The sequence below is a fragment of the Dipodomys merriami genome, unplaced genomic scaffold (assembly GCF_024711535.1).
Source record: "Dipodomys merriami isolate MVZ:Mamm:240054 unplaced genomic scaffold, mDipMer1.0.p SCAF_4, whole genome shotgun sequence".
In the NCBI taxonomy this organism is placed as follows: Eukaryota; Metazoa; Chordata; class Mammalia; order Rodentia; family Heteromyidae; genus Dipodomys; species Dipodomys merriami.
This window is the reverse complement of record NW_027205603.1, coordinates 94,290,386-94,311,509: the sequence shown is the minus strand read 5'-3', so window position 1 is coordinate 94,311,509 and position 21,124 is coordinate 94,290,386. Positions and strand designations below refer to the sequence as shown.

The 21,124-nt window shown below is 64.5% G+C and overlaps 1 protein-coding gene across 4 annotated transcripts in view; it reads right to left on the bottom strand.

Moving 5' to 3' along the window:
• LOC138806034 (adhesion G protein-coupled receptor B1) overlaps positions 1–21,124 on the bottom strand; it is a 79,869-nt gene that overhangs the window by 11,795 nt on the left and 46,950 nt on the right. For all 4 annotated transcript variants that reach the window (XM_069991493.1, XM_069991494.1, XM_069991497.1 and 1 more), the window contains exons 18-24: positions 19,865–20,009; positions 14,233–14,336; positions 8,184–8,286; positions 7,418–7,568; positions 6,845–6,914; positions 5,903–5,969; positions 4,051–4,136 (exon numbers count right to left, since the gene is read on the bottom strand). In XM_069991493.1, coding sequence (XP_069847594.1) covers positions 4,051–4,136; positions 5,903–5,969; positions 6,845–6,914; positions 7,418–7,568; positions 8,184–8,286; positions 14,233–14,336; positions 19,865–20,009 — 726 coding nt within the window. The remainder of the gene's footprint in view (positions 1–4,050; positions 4,137–5,902; positions 5,970–6,844; positions 6,915–7,417; positions 7,569–8,183; positions 8,287–14,232; positions 14,337–19,864; positions 20,010–21,124) is intronic.

Sequence of the window (21,124 nt, the reverse complement as noted above, 5' to 3'; positions counted from 1 at the left end):
CACACACCATCACTCACACCCATGCCCCATGCTCACACTTGCCCACTTGAGTTCTCAAAATACTCTCCATGCATGTACTCTCCACGTGTGGACTCTGCACATGCCGAGTCTCCCACCTCTGCCCCTGACCACACATGCACACACCTGCATGCAGTCAGGTGTACACACTGCATGCTTGCACTCACATAGGCTCACTACTCACACATGCACACACTGCACGCAGCCAGTCATTTACACACACTGCAAGCTTGCTCTCACACAGGCTCACTGCCCACACATGCACACACTGCAAGCTTGCTCTCACACAGGCTCACTGCCCACACATGCACACACCTGCACGCAGTCACGTGCACAGTGCATGGTTGTACTCACACAGGCTCACTGCCCACACATGCACACACCTGCACGTAGTCACATGCACACACCTGCACGCAGCCAGTCACATGCACACGCTGCACGCTTGCTCTCACACAGGCTCACTGTTCACACATGCACAGTCACATGCACACACTGCAAGCTTGCACTCACACAGGCTCACTGCCCACACATGCACACACCTGCACGCAGTCAGGTGCACATACTACATGCTTGTACTCACACAGGCTCACTGCCCACACATGCACATACCTGCATGCAGTCACGTGTACACACTGCATGCTTGCACTCACACAGGCTCACTGCTCACACATGCATACACCTGCACGCAGCCAGTCACATGCACACAGTGCATGGTTGCACTCACACAGGCTCACTGCCCACACATGCACACGCCTGCACGCAGCCAGTCAAGTGTACACGCTGCACGCACACTTGCACTCACACAGGCTCACTCAGCTCCAGAACTCCCTCTCACACACACTTGCTGGGGGCACTGCTCCTTGGCAGGCTGAGTGCAGGGGAGGGCGCTCAGGGTGCAGTGCACAGACCTGCCCACCCCCACTTGTGTCAAGTGCCTCCCTCAGCCTGGCACTCAGAGGACAGGAGCCGGGGGGCAGAGGACAGGGTGCTGCCCACCAACCCTGAGGGGAATGGCAGAAATGAAAGCAAATAAAGAAAAAACATAAAACAAAGAAGTCTGACTTTGGAGAGTGCGGACTTGCAGGGCTGCCTGGTGGGGGGGGGTGGGCACTAGTGAGGCATTCCTGGTAGCGTGGGAGGGAGGTGGCGTGGGACATGGGGAGGCTCCATGCTCAGCACTCAGGAGTGGGCGCGCAGGCGGCCGACTGTAAGTGAAATCAAAAGGCTGAAGCGAAAGCAAACAGGGCAACAGAAAAGAGCAAAACCAGCTAGGCGGCTGCAGCTCTTGGCCAGCTGAGGGACCCGGTCTAGGGTGCGGGGCGCACGTGGACAGGGGACCCAGGGCCGGAAGGCAAGGCAGACAGCCTGAGCTGCAGGTGCCGGTGTCTGGCTGACTGCAGCTCTCACACGTACACTGAGCAGCAGGCCCCCAAAGAAGCTCATACCACCGCTTCATCCTGTGCAGCTTTATCTGTGTGGCCACCCTATGAGGACAGGCCCGGCTGCCAGCGCTGTGAAGGGCTCATCAGAAGGGGAGCCCTTCCGCCTTCATCTGACCTGGGCAGCACCTCCCGCAGATGTAACTGCGAGGTGCACGTACGCATGACCAGTGGGCCTGTCTGTGCCAGGAGGGTAGCTACCAGCCCAGAGCGTCCACAGGTGAGCTCCTGCACACCCTCCACCCGCTAGTCACACTCCTAAACCTCAGTTTACCCAGCTGGAAGACGGAAACAGAAAACAGAATGTGTCTCGATGGTTACTCTAAGAGCAGGGCACAAAGATGGGCTGGGGAGTGCTCAGCCCACCACGGCCTTGACGGCTAGAGCGGCTGCAGTCTGTGGGCTGTGTGGCGTGGGTCCCAAACGTGGAGCGCTGTGGTCTCTTTGGAGTGTGTCCAAGGTCCTGCAGTGGTGTGGGAGGGGGGCAGGTGTCCCGCAGTGTGTGTGTGTGTGTGTGGCAGGTGTCCCGCAGTGTGTGTGTGTGGCAGGTGTCCTGCAGTGTGTGGGGTGTGTATGTAGCAGGTGTCCCGCAGTGTGTGTGTGTGTGTGTGGCAGGTGTCCCGCAGTGTGTGTGTGTGGCAGGTGTCCTGCAGTGTGTGGGGTGTGTATGTGGCAGGTGTCCTGCAGTGTGTGTGTGTGTGGGGGGGGCAGGTGTCCCGCAGTGTGTGTGTGTGTGTGGCAGGTGTCCCGCAGTGTGTGTGTGTGGCAGGTGTCCCGCAGTGTGTGTGTGTGGCAGGTGTCCCGCAGTGTGTGTATGTGGCAGGTGTCCCGCAGTGTGTGTGTGTGTGTGTGTGTGTGTGTGTGTGTGGCAGGTGTCCCGCAGTGTGTGTGTGTGTGTGTGTGTGTGTGTGTGGCAGGTGTCCCACAGTGTGTGGGGTGTGTGTGTGTGGCAGGTGTCCTGCAGTGTGGGGGGTGTGTGTGTGGCAGGTGTCCTGCAGTGTGGGGGGTGTGTGTGTGGCAGGTGTCCCGCAGTGTGTGTATGTGGCAGGTGTCCCGCAGTGTGTGTGTGTGTGTGTGTGTGTGTGTGTGGCAGGTGTCCCGCAGTGTGTGTGTGTGTGTGTGTGTGTGTGTGTGGCAGGTGTCCCACAGTGTGTGGTGTGTGTGTGTGTGGCAGGTGTCCTGCAGTGTGGTGTGTGTGTGTGTGGCAGGTGTCCTGCAGTGTGGGGGGTGTGTGTGTGGCAGGTGTCCTGCAGTGTGGGGTGTGTGTGTGTATGTGGCAGGTGTCCTGCAGTGTGGGGTGTGTGTGTGGCAGGTGTCCTGCAGTGTGGGGGGTGTGTGTGTGGCAGGTGTCCTGCAGTGGTGTGAGAGGGGGACAGGTGTCCCGCAGTGTGTGTGTGGCAGGTGTCCTGCAGAGTGTTTGTGTATGTGGTAGGTGTCCCGCAGTGTGTGTGTGTGTGTATGTGTGTGGAAGGTGTCCCACAGTGAGTGTGTGTGTGATGGGTGTCCCCCAGTGTGTGTGTGTGTGGGGTCCCGCAGTGTGCATGTAGGATGTGTGTGTGGGGTCCCGCAGTGTGTGTGTGGCAAGTGTCCCGCAGTGTGTGTGGGGGTTCCGCAGTGTGTGTGGGGTCCCGCAGTGTGTGTGTGGGGTCCCGCAGTGTGTGTGTGGGGTCCCGCAGTGTGTGTAGGGTCCCGCAGTGTGTGTGTGGGGGGGGTCCCGCAGTGTGTGTGTGGGGGGGGTCCCGCAGTGTGTGTGGGGTCCCGCAGTGTGTGTGGGGTCCTGCTGTGTGTGTGTGGTCCCACAGTGTGTGTAGGGTCCCGCAGTGTGTGTGGGGTCCTGCAGTGTGGGTGGTAGGAAGGCCCGCAGAAGGCTGCTCCATCTTGCGCCTCACAGACCAGGATTGAGGGCAGGGAATGAGGGCCGGGCCTCCGCCGCAGAGATGCTGAGCTCCGAGCCCAGAACCTCCCCACACCTGCTGCATAGGGTCCCAGGACAGGACCCAGCAGCACCAGGGGGAGTTCTGCTGCCTCTGCTCACGGGGGAGAGCAGGAGGGGCCAGGAAGAGACAGAGACAGAGACACCAAGCAACACTGGCACAGAGGGGGGGCAGGGGAGGACCCCACGCAGATACCAGCAGAAGGACAGAGACAGAGCGGGCAGGGGAGGAAGAGGGCTTGGAGGGGGTGGGGCTTCCGCCCAGCCTCCTGCAACCCTACTGGTGCCAGGGCCATTCTGTTCTCCTGGCCAGGCACCGCGTTGGTGCCCAAGGGCCCCTCCCCTGCTCAGACTGTCCTCCACAGAAACCCATGGTGAGCAGCAGGGGGCCCCTGGCCAAACTGAGCCGGTGAGCAACAGCACCTCTAGTCTGGGGATCTCACAGACCCCCTCCCCCGCCCCCATAACAACAGACAGAGAAGCAGAGGCAGCGCGTGAGGCGGGCCTGGCTGCGTCTCCGTCTCCGAGGGACCTCAGCCCTGCAGGGTCAGAGGGGGTGGCGGGGCCTCTGCAGCGCAGCGGCGGGGGCTCAGCGCGGGCGGGCGGGAGCTGGGACTTCCCAGCTCATGGTGGCGAGGTGCCAGGGCAGCCCGGGCCTACCCTGCCCGCTCCTTCAGCTTCTTGTCCGTGATGCCATCTTTGGACACGAGCTTGTTGAAGACCAGGATCCCGATGACCATGTTCACCTGCCGGGCAGAGGCGGGCATGGGCCAGGTGCCCAGCAGCTAGCTGCAGCCACGCCCCGGTGCCTGGTAGAGCACCAAGGTCACTCCAGCGCTGCCACCAGGAAGACCCACGGCTGGCCAGTGAGGAGCCACAGCAAGTGGCACCCCTGCCCGGCCTCCCCCCTGCCCGGCCTCCCCGCTGCCCCGCCTCCCCGCTGCCCCACCTTTCCCCTGCCCGGCCTCCCACCTGCCCGGCCTCCCCCCTGCCCCACCTTTCCCCTGCTCCACCCCTGCCTCAGCCTCAGGTGACTCCGCCACGCTGCCCAGGGCTAAGGATGTCCTCAGCTCAAGACAGGAGCTGGGGCTGTGCCCCACGAGCCAACTCTGAACCCTGGGGACCCCGAGTGTCTCTCCCAGGGCATCTGCTTGCTCCTCACCTCCAGGCAAAGAACTGCAGGCCCCTGGGTTCACACTACAGAAAGGGTGACTCGGCCCTAGTCCCAAGCCGGGCCCCTGGGGTTCGAGGTAGGGCGCCTAGAACTCCAGAGTCCACACACATGTCCATGGGTCTGCCTGCTAGGGTGTGGCCCAGCTGACTAACTGCTGAGGAGGAAAGGGTGGGCGGTCCTGGTCCCCACTACCAGTCAGCAGCAGGCTCCACACAGCCCCGTCCTGGAGGGACGGCCGCCGTGGGGGCAGGGGTGAGGCCCAGCACAGACAGAGCTCCAACCTAGTCGGCCACACACCCCTTCCAGCCTCCACCCTTAAATGACACCAGGCCCCACAGAGGCACTGCCAGGTGCTGGGTGTCCTGGCCTCGTCCATCTGGGCAACTCTGAGGAGTAAGGAACAGGGTCCACCCCATGGATGCTGCCAACTGCCTCTGTCCACCGCCTTAGACTCCACTCACATCCTGCAGGCCAGCCACCCAGGGCCTCATGTCCACCATGTCCAGCCTGTGCTGAGCTCCTACTGTAACGGGTGGAGCAAGCTAGAGCAGAACCCTTCTCAGCTGGGTCTGCAGTCCTGGGGCTCCCTGTCTGTCCACGGTCCTGGGGCTCCCTGTCTGTCCACGGTCCTGGGGCTCCCTGTCTGTCCACGGTCCTGGGGCTCCCTGTCTGTCCACGGTCCTGGGGCTCCCTGTCTGTCCACGGTCCTGGGGCTCCCTGTCTGTCCACGGTCCTGGGGCTCCCTGTCTGTCCACGGTCCTGGGGCTCCCTGTCTGTCCACGGTCCTGGGGCTCCCTGTCTGTCCACGGTCCTGGGGCTCCCTGTCTGTCCACGGTCCTGGGGCTCCCTGTCTGTCCACGGTCCTGGGGCTCCCTGTCTGTCCACGGTCCTGGGGCTCCCTGCCGCCCCGGGGCAGGTATGGGGACTGGGCTCGGTGCCAGGCAGTGAAGAGGTCCATGGCCCTGGGCAGGCTCCCATCCCTGAGACAAGCAGCTCCCGCCCACAGCACGCTGGGGATTGGGGGCTGGGAGTGGATGCCTGTGACCTGGACCTAAGATGCATTCTCCCTTGGCTCCCATTGTTCACCTGTCACCCACCCCATTTCTAATCACCAACCAAGCCTGCACTGTTCAATGATTAGGCGAACTGTGCTCATTCAGAGCCAATTCCCCGCCCTACCCCAGCAGCCTGCCATGTGGTCAGAGGGGCTGGGAGCAGGCCCCTCTGTGACCCCCACACCCCGGGGCGGGGCCCCAAGCAATGTCTCCGCCAGGGTAGCCCAGAGGCAGGCGAGCCGAGGGGCAGGAGTGGGGAGGGAGGGGGCGGGCAGGCCAGTACCAGCACGACGGCGGCAGCAGGTCCCACGAAGGCATAGAGCAGTCCCCCCTCCAGCGAGAGCCAGCAGCTGCGGAAGAGACTGCAGGTCAGTGCTGTTCCCAGGCAGAGATGTGTGGGAAGGTCAGGGGCTGGGGACCGGGGAGGGCGCGTGGTGCACATGGTTCTCGGGAGCCTCCACTTACAGATGAGAAACGGGCCCAGCACTGGGGACAGGCCCGCTCAGAACCCCCATCTCCCCTCCAGAGGCTCGCACTCGTTCCTGACCTGGCATCAGGGGTCCCTTAGCCTCAGCTCCGGGCTATGCGCTCACACCCTGGCTGGCCTGGTGCGCGCCAGTCCCCGCTCCCACTCCCTGGACCGCTGGCAGCCGTGGGGTCACTCGGTGTGTTGCAGGGTCTCCACCGGGATCCTGGCCCATCGCCATGCCCATAGCCATGCCCCCACTCTGCTCCCTCTCCTGCATCCCCACAGGTCTCTGTTCCTTCCCAGCCCCGTCCTGAGCACATGGTCTTCCCGCTCTACCACAAGGCCCAGACTCCTTTAGGGTAGCCCCAAGTGCTTTGGTTGGCTCTCAAGGCCCCAGGACCTGGCCCAGGCATCAGCACTGCTGTCTGTGGAACGGACTCATGCCTGCCCTGCAGTGCGGGTCCTGGGAGTGGGGGTGTCTGCTGTGTCTGACTGTTCTGGGGCCTCCTCTTCGCCACGCTTGCATACGGAGGGCGACCCCCCGATCCCCCAGTTGGATGGGTCCACACCATCTTACCCCACCTGTAGACTAGGCAGAGGCTGGCCAGCTGGGTGCAAGGGCTCACCTCTGGGCCCTGGGAGCAGTGTAGACACGGCCAGCCAGCCAGGGGAGGCCTGGCCAGCCCACACACCTTGCGGGCTACAGGAGGCGTGGGACGCCATGTGGCTGTCCTGTACCCCACCTGCCCAACTCACTAGTTCATGGTGCTGTAGCCTTTGGCCTTGGTGAATCCCACGGAGATGGCCACCACCAGCGCAGGGAGCCCTGAAGAAGGACCGGAAGGAGGGACATCAACCCCACCCCCAATCTACCCCTGACCCCGTCACCTCCACCTGTGGGGGGAGGGGGAGGAAGGAGGCTGTGAGTTCTCCCCTCCCCACCGCCCCCCGCACCGGTGGACAAGGGGGGAAAGGCTGTGCCTTTGATGTCCCCGACAGACAGGGACACCCAGTGCCAGAGCTGGGCAGAGGACAAAGACGGGACAATGAGGAGAATGAGACGCCCAGTTATCAAGGAAACGAAAAGGCCAAATCCACATAAAACAGGCATTGTGTTCATTCAGCGTAAGCATGAACAGGACAGGCAGACACCACTGGACGGCTCGTCCAGTCAGCGTGGCCTGACTGCCACGCGTGCCCGGCAGGCCTAGGAAGGGGCAGGAAGCACCGGCAGGACGGGGACAAGGACGGGGGCGCCGGGGCGCTCAGCATGCCGCCACCCCTGCGCCCACCCTGCCACCCGCCCTCTCCCTGGCCACCCCCGCTCACCCCAGCCCAGGCAGAGGAAGCGCTTGCGGACGAGCCGGCTCCGGAGGCGGCCGGTGACAGCCATGTAGGACTGCCAGGCCTCGGTGAGCACCCAGCAGAAGGAGGACAGGAAGAAGAAGTGCAGGAAGGCCGCCACCAGCGTGCACACCACCTGGACAGCGGGCGTCCAAGAAGGCTGGGCAGGTGCCCTCTGGCCCTGGCCAGCCCCCCAGGAGCAGCCTAGGGCCAGGCCCTCAGCTGGTGGGGAGCGAGACCCAAGCTCCTGCAGTGGGGGTGCCAGGTGGATGTGGGGGCTGAAGCTGCCAGTCAGGGCATGTGAGATCTATGAACTGCCACGAACACACAGCCCTGCTTCTCCAGCTCCTACCAAGTGGCAGCCCAGGGCTCCCTCAGAAGCCCCAGTTCAAGCCCCCACGTTGGGCAGGCAGTGACGTGGAAGCCGAGAGGGCATGTCCACGCCAAGGCCTCACAGCCTGTCACAGACAAGCTGACAGTGCTGCAAACGGAGGTCCTGAGGCAGACCTCCTCCTCTCTCTCCCCTGTGGTACCTCCAACCCCACCCATCAAGGCAGCCCCTTGAGGAAGCAGAGGCCCCTCCCCCAGGCTGGGCCAGCCAAGGACCGTCTAGGGACCACAGGACAGGTACAGAGGTGCAAGCGGAGGGGCCCCACCAGGAACTGCCAGGCACCACGCCGCCCAGGGTGGGAGCCCTGCGGGGGCGCCCTCCCCCACCTAAGATGAGGCGGGCAGTCTGCGGGCAGCCTACCTTGTTGCGGGTCTGGGTCTGCCCGATGAGGATGAGGGCGTTGGAGGAGATGATGGACAAGCAGAAGTTGATGAGGATGACAGAGCGCTCGGAGCGGATGTACCTGCGGAGAGCACGCGACCTGAGCCTGGCACCCCGCGGGGCCTCATCCACAACAGGGGCCAGGGATGTGTGTCATTCTCCAGGCCCAGATCTGCCCTTTCTCCCAACCATCATGCCACCTCCGTTATCGATGCTACCACCACCACCACCTCCACCACCACCACCTCCATCACCACCACCTCCACCATCAGCAACTCCACCACCACCACCACCATCCACTCCCTCCATCACCACCACCACCATCACCTCCACCATCAGCAACTCCACCACCACCACCTCCACCACCACCACATCCACCACCACCATCAGCAACTCCACCACCACCACCTCTATCACCACCATCACCACCACCTCCAGCATCAGCAACTCCACCACCACCATCCACCATCGGCAACTCCACCATCACTATCACCTCCACCACCACCACCTCCAGCATCAGCAACTCTACCACCACCACCTCCATCACCACCTCTACCACCATCACCTCCATCACCACCACATCAACTACCACCACCTCCATCACCACCACCTCCACCACCACCACCTCCACCACCACCACCTCCAGCATCAGCAACTCCACCACCACCACCATCATCATCAACAACTCCACCACCACCATCCACCATCAGCAATTCCACCACCACCACCACCATCACTACCACCTCCACCACCACCACCACCTCCATCATCAGCAACTCCACCACCACCACCTCCACCACCACCACCTCCATCAGCACTACCTCTATCACCACCAGCTGCACCACCATCCACCATCAGCAACTCCACCACCACCACCTCCAACATCAGCAACTCCACCACCACCATCCACCATTGGCAACTCCACCACCACCACCACCATCACTACCACCTCCACCACTACCACCTCCATCATCAGCAACTCCACCACCACCACCTCCACCATTAGCAACTCCACCACCACCACCACCACCATCCACCACCACCTCCATCACCACCACCTCCACCACCACCTCCTCCATCACCACCACCTCCATCACCACCACCTCCACCACCACCTCCTCCATCACCACCACCTCCATCACCACCACCACCATCACCTCCATCACCACCACCCACCACCTCCACATCCTCCACCACCTCCACCACCACCACCACTACCTCCACCACCATCACCTCCACCATCAGCAACTCCACCACCACCACCTCCACCACCACCACATCCACCACCACCATCAGCAACTCCACCACCACCACCTCTATCACCACCATCACCACCACCTCCACCATTAGCAACTCCACCACCACCACCACCATCCACCACCACCTCCACCACCACCTCCTCCATCACCACCACCTCCGTCACCACCACCACCATCACCTCCATCACCACCACCCACCACCTCCACATCTTCCACCACCTCCACCACCACCACCACTACCTCCACCACCACCACCTCCACCATCAGCAACTCCACCACCACCACCACCATCCACCACCTCCATCACCACCACATCCATCACCAACTCCACCACCACCTCCACCACCACCACCATCCACCATTAGCAACTTCACCACCACCACCTCCATCACCACCACCTCCACCACCACCACCTCCAGCATCAGCAACTCCACCACCACCATCCACCATCGGCAACTCCACCATCACTACCACCTCCACCACCACCACCTCCAGCATCAGCAACTCCACCACCACCACCTCCATCACCACCACCTCCACCATCAGCAACTCCACCACCACCACCTCTACCACCATCACCTCCATCGCCACCTCTACCACCATCACCTCCATCACCACCACATCAACCACCACCACCTCCATCACCACCACCTCCACCACCACCACCTCCAGCATCAGCAACTCCACCACCACCACCTCCATCAGCAGCAGCTCCACCACCACCATCCACCATCAGCAACTCCACCACCACCACCACCACCATCACTACCACCTCCACCACCACCACCACCTCCATCATCAGCAACTCCACCACCACCACCTCCAGCATCAGCAACTCCACCACCACCTCTACCACCATCACCTCCATCACCATCTCTACCACCATCACCTCCATCACCACCTCTACCACCATCACCTCCATCACCACCACATCAACCACCACCACCTCCATCACCACTACCTCCACCATCAGCAACTGCACCACCACCATCCACCATCGGCAACTCCACCACCACCACCACCACTACCACCTCCACCACCACCACCACCTCAATCATCACCACCTCCACCACTACCTCCACCATCAGCAACTCCACCATCACCACCTCTACCACCATCACCTCCATTACCACCACATCCACCACCACCACCTCGATCACCACCACCTCCATTACCACCACCTCCACCACCACCACCTCCATCACCACCACCTCCATCAGCACTACCTCTATCACCACCAGCTGCACCACCATCCACCATCAGCAACTCCACCACCACCACCTCCAACATCAGCAACTCCACCACCACCACCCACCATTGGCAACTCCACCACCACCACCACCATCACTACCACCTCCACCACTACCACCTCCATCATCAGCAACTCCACCACCACCACCATCCACCACCACCTCCATCACTACCACATCCATCACCACCACTTCTACCACCACCACCTCCACCACCACCACCTCCACCATCAGCAACTCCACCATCACCACCTCTATCACTATCACCTCTATCACCACCACCTCCACCACCACCACCTCCATCACCACCACCACCATCACCACCACCTCCACCACCTCCACCATCAGCAACTCCACCATCACCACCTCTACCACCATCACCTCCATTACCACCACCACCACCTCCACCAACACCACCTCCATCACCACCACCTCCATCACCATCACCTCTACCACCATCCACTATCAGCAACTCCACCACCACCACCTCTATCACCACCACACCCACCATCAGCAACTCCACCATCACCACCTCTACCACCATCACCTCCATTACCACCACCACCACCTCCACCAACACCACCTCCATCACCACCACCTCCATCACCATCACCTCCACCACCATCCACTATCAGCAACTCCACCACCACCACCTCTATCACCACCACACCCACCATCAGCAACTCCATCACCACCACATCTACTATCAGCAACTCCATCACCACATCTACCACCACTACCCCAGTCACCTACATCTTCACTACCCACCACCTCCATTACCACCAGGGCCACCAGCACCTCTGCCATCTCCACCATCACAAACAACACCATCCACCAGGGCCACCTCCATCACCACCAACTCACCACCACCAGCATCTGTACCACAACCCCAACACCCCATCTCCACCTCCACCATCACCATCTCCATCTCCACCATCACTAACACCACCATCACCTCCACCACAGCCACCACCATCACCACCATCACCACAACCACCAGCACCTGTACCACAACCCCAACACCCCATCTCCACCTCCACCATCACCATCTCCATCACCACACCAATATTACCATCACCTCCCTCATTACCATCACCACAAACACCAACACTACCAGCACAACCATTACCAGCATCACCACAATCACCACCACCTCCACCATCATCACACTGTTACCTGACCCCACCACCACCTCCTCCATCATCACTGTCACACTGTCACCTGACCCCGTCACCACCTCCGCCATCATCACTGTCACACTGTCACCTGACCCCGTACCCACCTCCATCATCATCACTGTCACACTGTCACCTGACCCTGTACCCACCTCCGCCATCATCACTGTCACACTGTCACCTGACCCCGTACCCACCTCCTCCATCATCACTGTCACACTGTCACCTGACCCCGTCACCACCTCCGCCATCATCACTGTCACACTGTCACCTGACCCCATCACCACCTCCACCATCATCACTGTCACACTGTCACCTGACCCCATCACCACCTCCACCATCATCACTGTCACACTGTCACCTGACCCCGTACCCACCACCTCCACCATCATCACTGTCACACTGTCACCTGACCCCGTCACCACCACCTCCACCATCATCACTGTCACACTGTCACCTGACCCCGTACCCACCTCCGCCATCATCACTGTCACACTGTCACCTGACCCCGTACCCACCTCCATCATCATCACTGTCACACTGTCACCTGACCCCGTACCCACCTCCGCCATCATCACTGTCACACTGTCACCTGACCCCGTCACCACCTCCACCATCATCACTGTCACACTGTCACCTGACCCTGTACCCACCTCCATCATCATCACTGTCACACTGTCACCTGACCCCGTACCCACCTCCACCATCATCACTGTCACACTGTCACCTGGCCCCGTCACCACCTCCATCATCATCACTGTCACACTGTCACCTGACCCCGTCACTACCACCTCCGCCATCATCACTGTCACACTGTCACCTGACCCCGTAACCACCTCCACCATCATCACTGTCACACTGTCACCTGACCCCATCACCACCTCCATCATCACTGTCACACTGTCACCTGACCCCACCACCACCTCCTCCATCATCACTGTCACACTGTCACCTGACCCTGTACCCACCTCCGCCATCATCACTGTCACACTGTCACCTGACCCCGTCACCACCTCCATCATCACTGTCACACTGTCACCTGACCCCGTCACCACCTCCATCATCATCACTGTCACACTGTCACCTGACCCCATCACCACCTCCTCCATCATTACTGTCACACTGTCACCTGACCCCATCACCACCTCCTCCATCATCACTGTCACACTGTCACCTGACCCTGTCACCACCTCCACCATCATCACTGTCACACTGTCACCTGACCCCGTCACCACCTCCACCATCATCACTGTCACACTGTCACCTGACCCCATCACCACTACCTCCATCATCACTGTCACACTGTCACCTGACCCCATCACCACCACCTCCACCATCATCACTGTCACCTGATCCCGTCACCACCTCCACCATCATCACTGTCACACTGTCACCCCATCACTAGCTCCACTGTTATCATTGTCCCTGTGACACTGTCACCTGACTCCTGCCACCACCACTGTGGTTCTTGGGAATCCAGAGCCATACAGGTGTAGCAGGGGCCACTGCTGAGCCTCGGAGGCCCGGCCATGGCCCTGAAGAGCTGTGGGAGCCTCAGCAGGCTGACTGTGCTCCCTGTGGGTGCCCCACTTCCTCGGGGGGCTGTGTCAGCACTGTCTGTCCTGTAGCTCTGGGACATCCTGCTGGCCACAGTACTGGTTTAGGGAAGTGCTTTGAAAACCATCAGAGCTGGAGTTCAGAGCCTCTGAGCCCCAACCCCAGGAAGAGAAAGGGCCCCACGGGAGGAGCAGTGGGCAATCTGCCCTTGGATGGGACAGCGACTGCCGGGTCACCAGAAGGGCTGGTCATGTGCCCCTTTCCTACCAGCCCATCGACCTCCTGCTGGCCTCAGGCGGCGACCGATGAAGAGCAGCCACCATCCGGAAGCAGCCAAGCCTCCGCTCAGCCCCTGGGGCGGCGGCCGGCGCCCAGCGACCTTGAGCTCACCCTCCCTGCTCCCAGCTGCTCAGGGGGGCTGGACTGGACACAGGTGGGCCCGGAGACGCCACAGATCTGCATAGAGATGAGGGCCCAGCCCCCTGAGCCTGCAGCTGCCCCTCGCCAGCTCCTACGCACACGTCCCTCACTGCCGCTCTGTGGCCCACACGCCCCAGCAGGCCTGCAGAGGTCGACTGTCCCTGCTGCTCCACACAGCCCGAGGGCGGCGTGAGCAGAGGTTTCAGGCCCAGGCCAGCTCCTGCGTCGGAACGGCGGTCCTGCAGGCTCACGTGTGAGGATGCGCGGGGGCGCAGGCCACCCGGGAGCCGCAGGCGGGCGAGGGGAAGGTGCCTCGTGTGCCCCGAGGCGTGCGGACCTCCCCCGCAGGACCCCCGGCGGCACCCACCTCCACACGGACACGTAGATGATGACCAGCATGAGCAGCGTGAGCGAGGACACACCGCAGCCCACGATCAGCGTCACCGACGGCACGGCGGCCTTCTCCATGGTCTGGAACCAGAAGAGACGCGGGAGTGAGACACCGCCCGCACGTCCATGCCGCGTGGGGGCGGGGGTCCCGGCCAAGGCCACGCGCGTCCCCAGGGTCCTGGCCCTCCCGCCAGCCCGCCAGCCCGGTGCCGCTCGGCTGGGCCGGGCCTGAGGGAGGGTGACCCCCACTCTGCGGTTACAGCCATCCACCCGGTTCCACCTCCTCACAGTCCTGCCGCTTCAGGGAGACGCTGCCACACCCCATCACAGCCGGGCCTGGGCAGGCAGCTCCAGAGTGGACACACAGAGCTCAGGTCCCAGCCAGAGCCTGCCCCCTTCCCCACCGCCAGCCTCTCACCACCCTCTCCCCACTCGCCAGAGCTCTCTTCTTTCCTCCAACTCTGCTCCGGCTGGGGCCAGTATATCCCTGTCGTTGCTGTCCCCTCCTGTGTGGCTCGGAGTCCCCCCCCCCCAACTTGCTACAAAGGCCCTGGGGTGGCCTCTTTCCTCCCACCCCCAGCCCTGTTGCTGGAGCTCACTCCTCCACTCCCATGGGGCTGCTGCCTCTGCCGCTCCGGCCTCAGCTCGTCCTGCTTGGCATGGGCCAGGCTGATGCTCCCCCTTTGCCCACCCCGCGTGGGCCAGACTGGCAGGCCCTCCCCTACCTCCTACCTCCCAGCTCCGCCGGAGCTGCCAAGCTCCTCTCAGCTTATGCAAGGATGCGCTCACACGCCGAGCATGGAGCGCAGAGCAGAGCGCCAGGGCCCAGCCCACAGCACACAGCCCACAGCCCACAGCCGGAGCTTCGGGTGTCCCAGGCCACGGGGAAGCCAGGCTGAGGAGGAAAAGCAGCAGCCTCCTCCCTCCCAGCTGGGTTCCCAGCCGGACGACGGCCTTGGGAAGGGGGCTCAGGCAGCACGCCCCTCAACCCGGTGCTGGTGCCCAGCTGCCCCCTATGTCTGACTCACCGGCCGTCCCCCGAGCAGCCCCCACCCTGCTCAGGAGCCCACCACACAGACGAGGACCCACTCACCCACTCCTCCCAGGAAAATGGTGTCCTGGGGGCCTGTCCTTCCTACAGCCTGCGCCGCCCCTCTGGGCCACCCCAAGATGCAGGCCCCACCCTGCCGGGGCCGCCTGTCCCCCAAGGCCCAGCCCCAGCGGGCACCGCTGTCACTGAGGGTGACGGTAGGGTCCAGGGCAGCGTCCTGGCATGCTGAAGAGTCCCAGGCCACCCAAGGGGACAAGGGTCCTGGAGGCACCCCCGCCGGGGACCCAGTTCCAGCATGGGCCCACACTGGACTCCCACGTGCAGAGCTGGGGGCCGGGGCTGGAACGGGGAGGGGCCGCGGCGGGACCCAGCCAGGGGGAGGGGAGATGGCCTCTGCCCTCCTGAAAACCTCAGTGCCCACCAGCCGGCTCTGGCCCCTGCCCGGTGGCTGCAGCCCAGGGCGGGCACACAGAGGTGACACCACATGCCCCCAACAAAGCGGCACCCCTCCTCTCGGGGTCCCAGCACCTGGGGCTCAGGACCCCATGGGGCACCTCTGTGCTGACCGTCCATCCGCAGAGCCTCTGGCCTTGGCGGGACCTGCCCTCCGAGGGTGGAGAGACGCAGCCTGCCTCCCCTGCCCCTCACCCCTCCAGGACATGGGCGGCCTGAGACGGCCTACCTGCCTGGTGTGGCACAGCCAGACACCTGACCTGCCTACACCCGTACCCGAGCCACAGATACACCTGGCACAAATGCGCCAGGCACCAGCCCAGGGCCCCCGAGCCCAGCCCACGCCTCACACATGCTGGGCAGCAAGGCTCCCGTCTACTCCTCTAGAAGGAGATGATGCTGGAAAGCAGGCAGCCCCTCCCACCCCCGCCCACCGTCCTAGGCCTCTGAGCTCAGCCACAGAGTCACGTGACCAGCCAGAGGGTGGTACCCTCTGTGTGCGCTCCGACGGCAACGTGGCCGGGTGGACACCTGCCAAGTACTGCGCCGCACCGTGGCGGGCCTCTGGGGCCGGATCCTCCACCCTGTGTGCCCTCACCCAGGAGAAACGGAGGCCCACCCTGGGAGGAGGCCGGTGGACAGGGACAGGTTGGGGGCAGCAGATATTCCAAGGCCACGGGCAGGTCGCAGGTGGCCGAGCAAGTGGCTTGTGCTGGTGCCGCGGTTGGCTCCAGTCCCGGTTTCCACAGCCATCTGCCTGTCTGCCCTCGACAGGTCTGGCAGCTCGCACGCCTGTCCACCCGCTGTCATGGATCGCTCCGGACAGTCCCTACCCGGCCCAGCGTGGTGTGGAGGGGACTGGTGGCAGCCTGCAGCTCAGGGTGATCAGAACTCCAACCGGATGGGAAAGGCAAGACCGTAAAGCTAAAGAGCAAGAGACAGACAGTCCCAACTTCCATGGGAAGGAGGCAGAACCTGGCCAGAGCACGGCAGGAGAGCAGCTCCCATGCCAAGCTCAGTGCTGCCCCGGGGCCTTTGCACAGACTATTCCTGCTGCTCAGTACCCTTCTCCTGACCTTCCTGGGAACTCTTCCCTCAGCCAAGAAATTCACTACCTCCTAGAGGACCTCAAAACACCACGAGAGCCAGATTTCAGGCTCTGGGCCCCAGTGCCTGCCCTTGGCCGCTCTGGTCCTGGTCATCTCCCCCCGGCCTTCCCTGTTTGCTGTTGAGTTACTGCTGGTTTCTGCTCCTGAACTCCCTACTGAGGTCCTCTGTGGAACTCTGCACGGCCCCGGCCCCTGAGGAGTGACTTCGGCCCTGCCGTCCCCACACCAGCTGAGGACCCAAAATGCTCCACACGCTCCCCGAAACCCCAAGTCCCGGACACAGCCACAGATGAAACCACGGACGTGGCCCAGGCTGCCCGGCGCCGGGCTGAAGACACGCACAGGCGGCCGTCTGACCCGGCCGCGTCCCGGCTGGGCGGGCCGGCCACCTGCGGACAGCCGCACCGACACCGCGCGGATGCCCGGGCGGGCGGGTGGCCCGCGTCAGGCACCCCGCACGCCCGCACGCCCGGCTCTCCCACTCAGGTGTGACTCATGACTCAGAGCAGCTACTCACCTTCCGCAGTCCCGGCCCGCAGCCTCAGCCCACGCCCTGGCGCGGGGCCCTCGGGCACCTCGCCTCCACTGCCATCCCAGGGCCTCGTCTGGGTGGTGGTCCCGGGGAAGATCCCTTGGCGGGCACCGCCGCCTGCCCGCCCACCCAGCCCCTCGCCCGCCTCCCGTGGCCGGGCCTTCCTCTGCTACCATCCCCCGGCCCTCAGGATGGACGGAGCCCTCCCTCGGCTGGGGCCTTGCCAGTACGGCCTGCTCGGCCTCTCCTGACCCCGAGCCCCACACCTGACTCTCATGTTCTGTCCTCGACAGCTGGTGACTTTGTCACCTCCCTGGATAGCTGGGGTTGGCTGGTGAACTCACGCACATCCCTCAGAACCCTGCTCTGAGTGTGCATGTGCGCTCGCATGCACACGCATGCACACACACGCACACACACTCCCAGGACCCAGCTCTGAGCCTCCCGATGCACACGCTCTCCTGTAAACCCCTCCCAAGGGGAGGAGGCTGCCTGCAGCTCCCCATCCCCCCCTCCTGCAGCCTGGCTACCCCTGGCTTGAGCATCGAGGATGAGCCCAGCCGGGGGCGGTGTAGGGGGCGGTGTAGGGGGCGGCGCGGGGTCTCACTTGAGCCTCCAGGATTCAGAGCTGGGGGTGTCACACAGGTCGGGAGCCTGCTAGGCGGCCGCAGGTCTCATTCGTCCCCAGGGCCAGCACGGGTGGGAGGGAGGGGAAGGGAGCCAGGGCACGGGCGGCCGGTGAGCTGCTGAGTTCCAGGTGGAGGCCGAGCCCCCGGTTCCCCTCCCAGCCCCCTCGGCACTCAGGCCCAGGCTGGACCACACCAGGACCCCACAGCCTAGCTAGACGACCACCCCTTACAGATGAGGGGCCGAGGCTCAGGGGGGCTGGCGGACAGCCTCTGGTTGGAGGCTGGTGTGTGGCTGAGACCTTGACTGTCCTGTGTAGGATTTGGGGCCAGGGTCCCAGCACCCAGCACACAAGCCTCTGTGACCGCCAGCCTGGTACTGGAAGCCCCAGGAGAGCCCTGACCCCCGCCACATGAAGCCGACTCAGCTGCATCTGTCCCTCCCCGAGGAGCAGCCTCCTCTCTCCTGCGGGTAGCTGGCACCCTCGGCTTTGCCTGGAGGCCCCGGGACTGAGCCCACCACTCTCTCCCCAGTGGCATGAGCGCATGACCCGGCCACCACACATTCCGGGACTCGGCCCGTGCCCACAGTGCTCCTCCCGAAAACCTCTGAGACATGGGTCTCCACAGGGGAGAACCAGGCTCAGCGGGGGGAATGCCAGCCGCGGTCACAGTGTATCAGGGACAAGCCTGTATCGCTGGTGCCCATGCTGACTTATTACAGCCTGACCCTGACCTGGGAGAAGGGGACCCGGGACAGAACCTCCATTCTCCCTGTGTGTTTCTGCTCATGCACCCCAAGGAAGAGCTGCCCCTGGGGAGCACAGCCTGGCCCTGTGTGGTCAGTGCGGTCCAGGTCACCTGCAAGGACCCGGGGGGCATGCGGCGGCCTGCTGCCTTCATGTGTGCCATCTACATGCAGCCTCTGGGGTGGGCCCTGAGGAGGCCGGGAAGGTGCAGCCCTGCCCTGCCCACTCACACCAAGCCCTCCAGGCCCCTCCTGGGCCTCAGCTCCCCACCTCCCTCCAAGTTCCATGGCAGTGACTTACAGGCCCCTCTGGCTCTGACCCACCAGCACCTCCAAAAGGGTATGACCTGCTCTCCCCACTCTTCAGAGGAGAGGAGGGAGGGCTGGCCACCCCGAGGCTGGAGCTTCAGCTCTGGGAGGACTCGGCCACAGCACCCCACAGCCAAGGACGGGGTCCTGTGCGGGCTGGCCCTGCCGGCGCCCCAGGCCCGGGCAGAGGCAGGGTGAGCCCCCAGCTGCTGCCCCGCAGGGGCCGGGCCGTCCCGGCCGCCTGTCCTGTCCCATGGGCCAGCCCGGCACCCAGGCCCTGCCGGCTGGCCGCCCTGGATGCGTCACCATGGAAACCGGCAGCCCCCACAAGAATCACAGGAACAAAAAGGAGGCCCCGGAGACAGTGGGGCCCGCCTGGGGACTTGGGCCGGGCCCAGCAGCCTCAGCCACCCCCGGAGCCCTGCCTGGGAACGTGGGGTGGGGGGGTACGGCCACCTCCGCTCACCAAGGCTCCACTGAAGGTGGTGCAGCACCCGGGGCCGGGAGAAGCAGGCAGCGGCTTCCCCGGCCCGGCAGGTGCCCCCAGTGTGGGGGTGCAGCCCGGTGCCTCCCGGCCCGGCCCCGGGGCGCCCCGGCCGCCCCCCACCTTCTCCCCGCAGGGCCTGTGCCTCCAAAGTCCCCGCGCTGCAAGGAGAGGCGGCCATTGCTTCCCGGGGTCCCCCCTCGGCGCGGCGGGCCGGCCTCCCCGCGCCCCCCGCGTCCCCGCGCCCGCCTCCCCCCCCTCAGCCCCCCCTCCCGCCCGGCCCGGTCGGGGTCTCACCGCGTCGGCGCTGAGCTGGGCTAAGATGGCGAAGGTGGAGAGCCGGTCACAGAGGCAGCGCGTCCGGAGGGCGTCGAGGGGCACCGTGCGGCAGCCGCGCCACGACCAGGGCCCGAGCGGCGGCGGGGGCGCGGGGGAGGAGGGTCTGGGCGCGGACACGGGAGACAGCGGCGTCAGCGGCGGGCCCGGCCCCCCGCGCCGCCGCCCCGGCCCGGCCCGCCGCCCGCGCCCGCGCCCGCGGCCCCGGCGCCCAGGGCCGCGCTCCGCGCCGCCCGCCCGCCCGCCCGCCTCGCCGCGCGCCGGAGCCCGCGGGAGCGCGGGGCGCGGGAGCGGCGGGAGGCGGGCGCTGGCCCCGCGCCCGGCCCGCCGAGCCCCGGAGCCCGGGACACGCCCGCGGGGGCGCGGGGCGGGGGCGCGGCGGCGCGGGGCGGCCTGGCCTCCCCCGGCCGGCCGGTGACCTTGGGCCCCGCCGCGCCCCCGCCCCAGCGCCCCTCGGCGGGCCGCCGTCCCCGGATCCCCACCCCCCCAGCCCCGGTGTCCGGCCTGGCCCCCGGGGGCGCCCGGAGCCGAAGGGCTCAGCCAGCCCCTCCTCCCCGCGCCAGCGCCGCCAGCCCCCCAGGCAGCCAGGGCCGCACAGACACTTCCCAGCCTGGGATGGGAACCGGCCTGCCGGGGGCCGGGCAGCCGGGGCCGGGTCCCTGCGGAGCCCACCGCCCCGGGCTGCCTGACAGAGGAGGGCAGGCCGACACACAGGAGCCGCTTCTGGGAAGGAGGCCTGGAGGGAGCCCCCTGTCCGTGGGCCCGCCCCTCCCTCGGCAGAGCCTGGGTCTCCTCTGCATCCCACCGGGGAAGGTGGCTGAAGCTGCTCCTCCTCCGGACAGCCCACCCTTGCTGCACCCGGCGGCCGGCCGGGAAGCCGCAGCCCCAACAGGCCTTGTCCGGTTGTACTGTGGAAAGGCACTGTCCAGCTGCTGATTCCAGAATTGCTGCAAGCCTGGCCTGGGAAGGGCTTGCCGGAAGCATCAGGGCTGCCTCCGAACCTCCTTACCTACCCTCCCTGGCCTGGTTCCCTCATCTGTCCAGGGGAGGGGGCCCCCGGGGCACAGGGGCCGCGCTGAGCGGAAAGCCTGAACGCCCATCTCTCTATGTGCTCTGGGTGGCTACACTGCGCTTGGGGTCAGGTCTGGGGAGAAGGGACCCCCGGAATACCTTAGCACCTGCAATCCTCCACTTCCCTGCTCCAGACCAGAACCACAGCTG